This window comes from Cnephaeus nilssonii, assembly GCF_951640355.1.
Source record: "Cnephaeus nilssonii genome assembly, chromosome: 3".
NCBI lineage: Eukaryota > Metazoa > Chordata > Mammalia > Chiroptera > Vespertilionidae > Cnephaeus > Cnephaeus nilssonii.
Window position 1 is genome coordinate 104,801,804 of NC_137074.1, and position 11,872 is coordinate 104,813,675.

The window sequence follows — 11,872 nt, forward strand, 5'->3', positions numbered from 1 at the left end:
GACTCCTGGTCAGGACACATGTCCCGGTTGTGGGCTTGATCCCCAGTAGGAGGTGTGCAGGAGGAAGGCCGATCAATATTTCTCTCATCGACGCTTCTATCTCTCTATCCCTCTCCCTTCCTCTCTCTAAAATCATTAATAAAAAAAAAAAAAAAAAAAGATAGAACTACCAAATCACAGGGAAATACAGGAAATACAGGAAAATGTTTAATGACACTGTGGGGAGTTAACTAGCAAAATTCAGATTGTGGGAAATTCTACAGTTATCAGTCCAGTTTCTTGCTAAATAAATTGCAAAGAAAAGAAAAAGAGGGAGGAAGGGACAGCCTACATATTCAAAGAGACCTTAGCTCTAGCTGGTTTGTCTCCGTGGATAGAGTACTGGCCCTCAGACTGAAGGATCCCGGGTCTGATTGCGGTCAAAGGCATGTTACCTCATTTGCAGGCTCATTCCCCACCTCCTTTCGGGCGTGTGAGGGAAGCAACCAATCGAGGCAACCAATTGATGTGTCTTTCTCATATCGATGTTACTCTCTATCTCTGTCTCGCCCCCTCCCTTCCATTCTTTCTAAAAATCAGTGGAAAAATATCCTCAGGTGAGGCTTAACAACAACAACAACAACAACAACAACAACAACAAAAGAGAGTGGAAGACAAGAAATTTTAAAGACATAGCAACCAATTGTGATATATGAACCAAACAAATGAATCTGATCCAAACAAATGAATTAAAGAAAAAATTTTTAGACAATTAGGGGAATCTGAACACTGACTGGATATTTGATGATATCAATGAAATTTTTAAAATGTGAAATGGGCCTGGCTAGTGTGGTTCAGTAGCTGAACTTCGATCCATGAACCAGGAGGTCTCAGTTTGATTCTTGGTCAGGGCACATGTCCAGGTTGCAGGTTGGATCCTCAGTAGAGGGTGATCAAAAGGCAGCCAATCAATTTGATTTTTTCTTATCACTGATGTCTCTATCTCTTTCTCCCTTCTCCTCTACCTCTAAAAATCAATAAAAACATATTTAAAAAAATTAAAATGTGAAATGGTATTTTGGGTTTGTTTAAATAAAAGAATCCTTTCCTTTTAGAAATACATGCAGAAATATTTATGGATGGAATGGTATAAACTCTAGAATTTGCATCAAAATAATCTGGCAGGGAGTAATCACAAGACAATACTATTGAAGCTGTGTGATGGGTTCATTGTACTATTTTCTCTATATCTATGGGCTTGAAATTTTTCATAATCAAAGTTTTTTTTTAAAGTTGGCTCTGATTGATACTCTTCAAAGACACCCATTAATAACAGAAGAAAGTCAAATTCTGCATTCTCCATAATTGGCCCAGAACAACCTGTCCATTTATTTCTAACTCCTTTCTTACACACATCTGTGCTCTAGTCAGACAGAATTGCTCGTTAATCTCCAAATACTTTTATACCTTGTACATGTTGGTTCCTCTTATGTAATATCTCACTAAAATCTCCATCTCCTAAAAGTTCTACTCATCCCTTAAGGCCCAGCTCAAATATGCACTACCCTTCCATTTGCCTATTAAACATTCATCACATACCTACTAAGTGCCACTGTTTGCGGTTCGGGGGATACAACAGTGCACAAGACAAGCTAACTGCATTCATTCTAGTAATGGGAACTGGAGTAGAGACTAAACAAACTGGGTAGTTTGTGGAGATAGAATAGTTTAAATTGAGAGTTCAGGGAAGTCCTCTGTGGTGAGTTGACACTTGAGCTGTGAGGCATGCAAGATCTGGGGAAAGTACAACCTCAGCACTTGAAGACTAAGTAACAAGCCTTACACAAGAGTGCACTTGGCCTATCTGAGGATGAGAGAAAGGCCATATGGATGAGAATAGTAAGTAGGGTGAGAGGGACAAGATAAGCCCATAATCAGGGTCATGTAGGAATTTGGGATTTTATCCCAAGTGCTATGGGAAGCCACTGAATAGAGTTTACCCTCTAACATGGCTATGGGCCCTGTCTTGTCTCCAGCCTGGGCTCCCAACCCCCTCTACCTTGCTTGACTCTCCATGGTCTTGCTTCTCTCAGTTCCTCAAACAAGATTTGCCCTCCACCACGCCTTTGCCGCTTCTTCTGCATCCTATCCCCAAATCAGCACCATTTCACTCTTCAGATCTTTCTCAAGAAGCCTTCTCTGACCACCAGATGAGGTTAGGATTTTTTTTATAGGCTTTCAAGGCAGGTTTTGTTTTGACCCCTCCCCGCACTGGCCCCACCGTCAACGGAGTGCTCATTTCAGCATGTAACTATGTTCTGCTTTTTTTTTTGTGATTATTTGACTAATAATCATCTTTCTCCCCCATGAGACCATAAGCTCCATGAGTGTAAATACTTTGCCTACTTTTGCTTATTATTAGTTCCCTAGTATTCAGCACCATGCCCAGCATAGTAAGTATTCAATAAATGTTTACTAAAAACAAATAAAAAAATAAATTAAGGTATAAACACATTTAATCAGAACAATATTTATACCTTTCTCTAGGCAACATCTAAAAATGTTAAACAGGAGAGAAACCAAGATGGCGGCATAGGTAAACACCTAAACTGCTGCCTTGCACAACAATTTCAAAACTACAACTAAAAGACAAAATGGACATCATCCAGAACCACAGGAAGGCTGCCTGAGTGGAAATTCTACAACTAGAAGAAAAGAGGAAAGCACACTGAGACTCAGAGGAGCTTCAAAAGGCTGAGGTACAGAGATGCGAGTGCGGAGAGGACTGGCAGCTGAGTGCGCGGCTGGCTTTCTCAAGCGGGAGGGAGATGGAAGCTCCTGACTGCGCTGAACTCCAGTTCTGGGCGAGACTTTGGGAACCTAGACTCATTCGGGGGGAATCTGGACTGTCAGGAAAAGAGAAAAGCACACTGAGATTCAGGGGAGCTGCGGAAGGCAGAGGTCCGAAGGCGCGTGCGTGCAGAGAGGACTGACTGCTGAGTGCACGGCTGGCTTTCTCAAGCAGGAGGGAGATGGAAACTCCCGACTGCACTGAACTCCAGTTCCGGGTGAGACTCTGGGAACCCAAACTCATTCGGGGAGAAACTGGACTGTCTGGCAGCGGGCAAAACTCCAGGGCGGCTTTCTCTCAGAGGTGCTTGCAGCGATTACCGCAGGACACTGAGACCCAGGGGCCTCATAGGGCAGGGCTGACGGGAAGCCATTGTTGTCTGCTCCACCCTGAGACTCCGCCCCATCCAAGCTGAGCACAGAGGCTTTGGCAATTTTGCAAGTCTTGTCTCATAAGGGTGTCTCCAGCACAGAAGTTCTCCCAGTGTAGACACAGCTGATCGACACAGCCAATTGGCCTGGAAGTCAATTCCTCCCAGTGATACCAACAACAATCAAGACTTAACTACAACAAGGCTGTGCACACAGTCCACAAAGGGGTGCACCAAGAGTGTCCACCTCAGGTAACTGGGGAGGCTGAGCCACTGGGCCCTATAGGACACCTAGCATACAAAGCTACTCTACCAACTCAGGAAAGCAGCGAAAATGCGGAGACAAAGAAACAGATCACAAATGAAAGAAATGGAGGAAAGCAAATGACTGTATATAGAGTTCAAAACCACGGTTATAAGGTTTTTCAAGAATTTCCTAGAAAAGGCCGATAAATTTAGCGAGACCCTCAAGGATATGAAAATGGACCAACTAGAAATTAAACATACATTGACTGAAATAAAAAATATTATACAGAGACCTAACAGCAGACTAGAGGAACGCAAGAATCAAGTCAAAGATTTTAAATACAAAGAAGCAAAATACACTCAACTGGAAAAGCAAAAAGAAAAAAGAATCCAAAAATATGAAGATAGTATAAGGAGCCTTTGGGACAACTTCAAGGGTGCCAGAAAAAGAGAGAGAGCAAGATACTGAAAACCTATTTGAAGAAATAATGATAGAAAACTTCCCCCACCTGGTGAAAGAAATAGACTTACAAGTCCAGGAAGCCCAGAGATCCCCAAACAAAAGGAACCCAAAGAGGACCACACCAGGACACATCATAATTAAAATGCCAAGAGCAAAAGACAAAGAGAGAATCTTAAAAGCAGCAAGAGAAAAACAGTTAATTACCTACAAGGGAGCACCCATACGACTGTCAGCTGATTTCTCAACAGAAACTATGCAGGCCAGATGGGAGTGGCAAGAAATATTCAAAGAGATGAATAGCAAGAACCTACAACCAAGAGTACTCTACCCAGCAAAGCTATCATTCAGAATTGAAGGGCAGATAAAGAGCTTCACAGATAAGAAAAAGCTAAAGGAGTTCATCACCACCAAACCAGTATTATATGAAATGCTGAAAGGTATTCTTTAAGAAGAGGAAGAGGAAAAGGTAAAGATAAAAATTATGAACAACAAATACATTTCTATCAACAAGTGAATCTAAAAATCAAGTGAATAAAAAATCTGATGAACAAAATAAACTGGTGAATATAATAGAATTAGGGGCATAGAAAGGGAGTGGACTGACAATTCTGTGGGGGAAAGGGGGTGTGGGGGGTGCGGGAAGAGACTGGACAAAAATCGTACACCTATGGATGTGGACAGTGGAGGGGAGGTAAGGGCAGAGGGTGGGGTGGGAACCGGGTGGAGAGGAGCTATGTGGGGGCAAAAGGAGGAACAATTGTAATAATCTGAACAATAAAGTTTTATTAAATTTTTTAAAAAAAGGAAAAAGAAAGAAAAATGTTACACGGGTTAGGACTGAGCACAGAATAAAATGTTGATTCTCAATTTTGGCTGCCCATTACATTCCTGGGAAGCTTTTAAAAAATACTGATACTCAGTTCCATAATAGACAGATTATGTCAGAATTTCTAGCATATAGAGTCTGGGCATCACTATTTTTCTTTTTTTCTTAAATTTCAGAGAGAGGGAGATAGAAACATCAATGATGAGAGATAATCATTGATTAGCTGCCTCCTGCATGCCCCCCACTGGGGATCAAGCCCACAACTTGGGCAGGTGCCCTGACCGAGAATCAAACCCAGAATTGAACCATGACCTCCTGGTTCATAGGTTGACACTCAACCACTGAGCTACACCGTCAGGCTGGGCATCAATATTTTTAAAGGTACCCAAGTAAACCCAGTGTGCAGCACGACTGAAAAACACTGTTCTGAATGAACTTCCCTCAGTCCATCCGCACCTTGCTCACATGCTACTATAGGAGTCTGCCAAGTACCCAGCTGGAACCCAGTAAACCTCAACTATAGCAGTGCTTTTTGGGTCTAGTGACCATTTTTTAAAAAGGGAAATGGCATTTGTCTGTCATGTCCTATCCATGGCTTCTCCTAGCAGATACAACTTCCCTTTCTAGTGCTCACAGAGATTTGCTAAGGAACTTGTCCAAAGCTACAGGAAGACTCAGTAGAAGAACCTAACCTATTACACATGTTATTATTCCTCCGAGCAGAGCCTTTTACCTCACTGCACTGTATCACGATCATACTTACCTGTTTGGTAAATGGGTAGCAGCTGAAGTGAATGCAATTTAATGTCATCAGACAAGACATAGGACGAAATATCAGGAGCAAAACGTCTGTGAGTTTAAAAAGACATACAGAGAGAGAGAGAGATCTAATTTCCATGTACTTTACACAGGTAAATATATATTAAATGCTGGTGAATAAAAAACTTTCTAATACCTATAGAGCAGATGCTGAACATGAAAATATTTTATTTTTTCATCATCTAATCCCGTTGACTCCAGCGTAACAGATACTCCAGACTGCTCACTATTTTTACCAAGAAGTTCCATAGGCTTCTGGCAGATAACAAAATCATCTGACTCAAGTTGCAAAGTTTCATTATTGGTGCCTTAAAAAATAATATTGAAGAAAATAATTCAACAAGTCCAAATGAATGAAATTACATTTTACAACATCTCCCACCAATTAAATAGACAAGGAGTAATGTTACTTATTTATATATACACACACTTCATGTATTAACAAGGCACTATGGTTCTGAAGTCTTAGCACTTGCTCATTTATTTCTCACAATAACTGATCAATACAACAGGATTCATTATCATCCCCATTTTATACATGAGGAAACTGAAACCCAGAAATGGTATTCCAAACCCAAGCTCATTCAACTAATAAATATACGAACTGGGACTACAAACTCCTCATCGAACAGTTGCTCCATTATTTCTATTGACAAATATTACTGAAATGCATTGCATGCTACAGAATAAAATCACAAAACCAATCCCATGTTTTAGGAATAACTCAATCTATACATAATGTGGCTTGGCAATACACACACACACACACACACACACACACACACACGAGTGTTTCAGAGATTGCCAGAAGTGAGGTTTACTCTATACCTAGAACAAGAAAGCAAAGTCATCATTTACCTTCTGCCTGTGTCACTGGACTGTTGGGCTTATGTGGATGGTGGTGAACACTCTCTCCATTTTTAGGGTTTGACTCCAGTTTTAGGATTAAGACTTCTAAGTCTGACATGACAGCCACATATCCAACACAGAAAGAAATTTCAACAGGAGTTATATTATGTATGTGTATAATTAAAGAACGTTCAAAGTCCAGTACTGGGAATTCTTCATTAATGATCTGATACTTCAGACTAAATAAGACTAACTTATTTGTGCAGCCAACAAGAAGGTCTCCTTTCACAGGACAACAGGAAATGCACAAGGGGGTCTCAGAAAGGGGCATTTCAACAATAGACATCTGGTCTCTGAAGGTTTCTTGAAAAGGTGCCTCCACATTATGTCCAACCATTCGGATGCACACTCGAGAATTTTCAGTCCTTTTACTTCTCCAGTTCACATAAGCACGTAGAAATGTAGCTTGGTTTTTCTCTTCAATTGCTACTAAATAGTCTCCTGAGAAGGAAATAAGATTATACTTAGAATTTGTAATTAGAAACAACCATTTACCTTGCATCATGAAAAGGGCACATGCCTGGGTTGTGGGCTTGATCCCCAGTAGGGGGTATGCAGGAGGCATCCAATCAATGATTCTCTCTCATCATTGATGTTTCAATCTCTCTCCCTCTCCCTTCCTCTCTGAAATCAATAAAAATATATTTTTTTAAAAAGAAGGCAGAAATAATATACAATGCATCAAAATATGTTTTATGACTTAAAATTTCTACCTACTTTCTCCCTAATACCCCCAAATCTTATCCAAGGAGAATAGCACCCAATTAGAGATAAAAAAACAACAACAACACAATAAAACTGAAAATGTTTACTGCTTGAGGACTGCAAAGCATTTACAGTAAATATAGGGTGGGACAAACATAGGTTTACAGTTGTGAGTATACAAAAGTTTATTCTAGTATTATTAATTATTAATTATGGTATTTTCCATATGAAGAACTGTAAACCTACTTTTGGCCACCCCATATAAATGGCTGATATGAGATTCACTCTGTTTTTGAAGGGGGATTTGCCTACAGAGGAAGACACTGGGTACTTAGAGCATAAATCCCCTCATGTCCAAGTTACTGTGAATGGGAGGAAAGAACACCAAAAAGTAAAAGCTGAAATATGGAAGACAAGTTACCTGGATATCGCATAGCTAGGAGTGAGCTATGTGTAGACTAATAAAAGCTGTACCCAGCGGTTGAAGTTCAAGCAAGGACTGAAAGTTACCCTTGAGCTATATAACCCATGCTAATACATTCCACATGACTCCTGAACTTCCTTTAAGACAGCAACCAGATTATAAAAACATCTTTGATTTCAAGGCCTCATTAATGAGGTCACCATCCTACTCACTGCCTATAGTAGCCAGTATGGCTCTAGGTCAGTGGTTCTCAATCCTGGCTAAATATTAGACTCACCCCAATGCTGGGCCACACCTCAAAAAACTGACACTGGTTTTCTAGGTTGTGGTCCAGGCATTGGTATTGTGGGCGAAAAGGGGCCACATGCTAACCTGACTAGCTCAGGAAAGGCCTGCGTGACAACCTTGCAAACTCAAGAGACTTAAAGTAACCACACACAAAAAAAGTTTAAAAAATAAATAAAGTAACCACAAAGGATGGTCTGAAATTAAAACTTTAATTAAAAAGCAGTCTACGGTGGGTAGTCATGTCCCAGGCCAATATCTTCCCTGGCAAAGATCAACTTCGATTTTTACTGAGCCTATTGTCTTTTTGCACCTAGATAACATACCTGCGGAATGTCAGGGTAACTTGTAACTTCCCTTTTTCCAGACCCCTCAGAGCACAACCAATGTGCCAAGGCTCCAAGGTGGAGATCACAAACTCCCTCATTATTGTTATCATTAATTGTTGACTGTTAACTATCCTGTACCCACCTATGTAAAAGAAACATGTGCCCTAGCTGGTTTGGCTCAGTGGATAGAGCATCGGCCTGTGGAATGAAGGGTCCTGGGTTCTATTCTGGTCAAGGGCACGTGCTAGGGATTGTGGGCTCAATCCCTAGTAGGGGGCGTGCAGGAGGCAGCTGATCCATGATTCTCTCTCATCACTGATGTTTCTATCTCTCCCTCTCCCTTACACTCTGAAATCAATAAAAATATATTTTAAAAAAATAAAAGAAGCATGTGTCTATCATTTTACTTTTTATCCAATCCCAGAGTTTTCCTCCCCTACCCCCCCTTTGCTTTCTCCTGCCTCTCTAATCTATCGCCAATGGATTTCATGTAACCGACTTATGTCTCCTCCTTTGATTGCAATGTATGAAACAAGGTGAAAAACCACTGTTATCTGGAGCATTATCTCAATACCTGAGATTCTGCTTCCCAGCAATTTTTGAGAGTTTGGCTCAAATAAACTCATAAAGTTCTTTACAGGTTTGAATGTTTATGTTAACAGTATTTTTAAAGCTTCCTCCAGGTAATTCTTATGTACTAGGAGTGTCATCCACTACTGACAGTCAAGAAAGTTTAAAGTTTATAAAATGCCTGCCACTTTCAATTCTAGAATAAATGTCCATTTGGAAGAATGGGACAAATAATGTAAACAGTGTATTGCTCTCTCTCTCTCTCTCTCTCTCATACACAGAGTAAAGTTGAAACTGGTGAGTTTGACACTCAGTAGAGCTCTTAAAGGTGAGAACTCCTGTGCCTAAAAGGGGGTTGGGTGGGAAAACTATCAATATTGTGAAATGATTGAAACTGATTTCATAAGAAATACCTAAATCAGAATCTTCTGCTAAAAGAGAACTTACAGATCTAAAAATGTTCAAACAGGTCCGTGAATCATTGCAGGCCCCTGTTAATGTCTTCACTAGTCAAAAAGAAAAACTAATTACAGTGTAGTAAGTTGATCATAAAGCAAAGACATCCAACATTTGGGGCTGTTTTTACTTTTATAATTATAAATAATGGTGGCAGTAAATATAAGGACTCTTCATTAAAAAATATATATATATATACATGTGTATGTATATATATGTATACATATATACATGCACATATATGTGTGTGTGTGTATATATATATGTGTGTGTATATATATATATATATATATTTGATAAAATGAACAGATATGGCAGCCTCACAGTTTTTTACTGACCCACAGAATCCCAGTGCCTGGAAATCACTGATCTAGTGATTCAACTGTTTTGTTTTATTTATTTTTTAACAGAAACTGAGATCCAAAAGTTTCAATGAACTCACACCTGCAGACAGAGAAGGGACTAGGTGCTCTGCACTTCATTAGTCACGGAAGTGGTTCCACCGTAATACTAATATTTACACCTTCACACCTCTCTGGAAAAGGAGGAATCGAATTCTAAGTGTATTTTTTAGGCAGTTTTTAAAAATCCTATGGTGAATCCTTTTGCCATCTGAAGTACCTATTATTAAATGTTGGAGTTTTCTAAAATAGGGATATACACACCCACACAGTGCCCCCTTGCTACACTTCACTTTTCTGGTGGAAAAAAAACAGTGGATGCTGCTAAGCTGTTTGGAGGCAGAGGTGGGGTTGGGGACCGGGTAGGAGTGTGGGGATGGATGGGCGTTCTAAGAGGGGAGTGCCACGTATATAGATTTTAAAATCATCATACCATGTGAGCTTTCAAAAACCGACAGTGGATATAGGTACAGGTGCACCAGGGCTTGCCACGAGTTGGCCTAATTGTTGAAGCTGGGAGTGCCTGGGGGCTCAGGTTACTACTCTCCCTACTTCCGTGTGTGTCTGAAATGTTGTCTGTGTTTGTTTTGTTATTTTTTTAAGTGTCTGGGTTTCTCACAGTGAGTGGGACTCAGTTACCCAACCACAGGCTTTGCCGACTAGAGCAGATGAGGAGGAGCCATGAGCACCCCCGCGCTCTAAAAGCCGTCTCTCGCCAGTCGTTGCCAGGACAACAGCACAGCTCAGCGCATTTTCGGTCAACCGCCGCGAGACCTCCCGGCGAGTTCCCGGAAGCACGCAGCCCCCTTCCCTCCCAGGCCGGCGGCCGGCCGCGCGGTCGGCTGAAGGAAGCCCCTCCTGCCGGGCGCCCGGCCCCACCGTCACTCACCGGCCTCGCTGTAGGCCAGGTGCAGCACCCGGCCCAGCGTGGAGAAGGCGCCCCGCGGCTGGCACAGCTCCTGCCCGGCCACCGCGAACGCCTCCACCTTGCAGCCCGCCGCCACGAACAGCGCGTCGGGGCCCCCGCCGCAGAACCGTTCGGGCTCCAGCTTGCAGGGCACCACCTGCTGCGACCCGAACGGGTGCAGGTTGTACAGCTGCACCATCCCGGCCTCGGCTGCGGGCCAGTCCGGGCGCCCGGGGACCCCGCGCCGGCGGCGGAGGCGGGACCACTTCCGTGAGTGCGAGCGATTGCCGCGTCACGTGAACGCCAGCCGGGCCGCCGCGGCTCCGCTTCTTAAAGTGGCCGCTGCCGGGCGGGGCGGAGCTGCGGTGGGAGGGGGGTCACAGCCGCCCGCCCGCCCGGCCCCGCCCCAGCCCGCCCTGCGGAGGCCGAGGGCCCAGGTGCCGGCGCTGGTACCCAGCTGCTAGCCGGCGAGGTGCCGCTGGACTTCCCTTCGTCTTTTCACGGTACCGCTTTGGGCCCGGAGAGCTTTTAGGCCCTGGAATTATTTTTTCACACCTAGCGGTCTGCTCTCTTGTACTATTTCCTGCTTGCTTCGGGGCCGTCACGGATGCCCCACCCCCAGCCTTGAGCCTCTGGAGGGCAGGGCTGCCATGACTGAAGTGAGGTGCACACAGCACAACTGGCTACTAAATACAGGAGGAGCTGCTCGGCAATACTTTAAATTCTGGAATGGTTTACTTCCGTGGTCGGCAAATTGTGGCTCGCGAGCCACATGCGGCTCTTTGGCCCCTGGAGTGTGGCTCTTCCACAAAATACCACCACGGCCTGGGCGAGTCTATTTTGAAGAAGTGGCGTTAGAAGACGTTTAAGTTTAAAAAATTTGGCTCTCAAAAGAAATTTCAATCGTTGTACTGTTGATATTTGGCTCTGTTGACTAATGAGTTTGCCGACCACTGGTTTAGTTGGAAAGAGCGAGGCCTAGAACGTGCTTGACAAAAACAAAAAAAGTTTGCTGAATGAAAAAAATCTGTGGACATCGTCTAGTGAACTCCAGGTATTTGACAGATAAATTTCAGTCCCAGAGAATTAAAAAAAAAAAAGGACTAAGGGCCAGAAATTCACTGGCTCTCAGTCCTAAAACTATCCGGTAATCTATATCTATTCCTAACATCTCAAACGTGGAGTCTGTGGTTATAATCCCACAAACCAGAGGGTAAGGAGGTTATGCAGCTGTAGTCTGTTCCTCCCCCATTGATAAGAAGTCCTAGTGATTTAGACCCGTCCTTTTCTTCCTGGTGCAGAGAGGGAGACACCTTACACGGGGAGATTTCC

General features: G+C 42.9%; 1 protein-coding gene across 7 annotated transcripts in view; it reads right to left on the reverse strand.

The window, feature by feature from the left end:
- The window catches only part of HPS3 (HPS3 biogenesis of lysosomal organelles complex 2 subunit 1), a 62,500-nt gene extending 51,654 nt beyond the window's left edge, over positions 1-10,846 (reverse strand). For all 7 annotated transcript variants that reach the window (XR_013813142.1, XR_013813143.1, XR_013813144.1 and 4 more), the window contains exons 1-4: positions 10,523-10,846; positions 6,413-6,904; positions 5,691-5,862; positions 5,499-5,584 (exon numbers count right to left, since the gene is read on the reverse strand). Coding sequence is in view for 4 of the 7 variants with exons in the window: in XM_079764028.1 (XP_079620154.1) it covers positions 5,499-5,584; positions 5,691-5,862; positions 6,413-6,904; positions 10,523-10,739 (967 nt within the window). In the remaining 3 variants the exon portion in view is untranslated. The remainder of the gene's footprint in view (positions 1-5,498; positions 5,585-5,690; positions 5,863-6,412; positions 6,905-10,522) is intronic.
- Between the last annotated feature and the right edge of the window lie 1,026 nt (positions 10,847-11,872).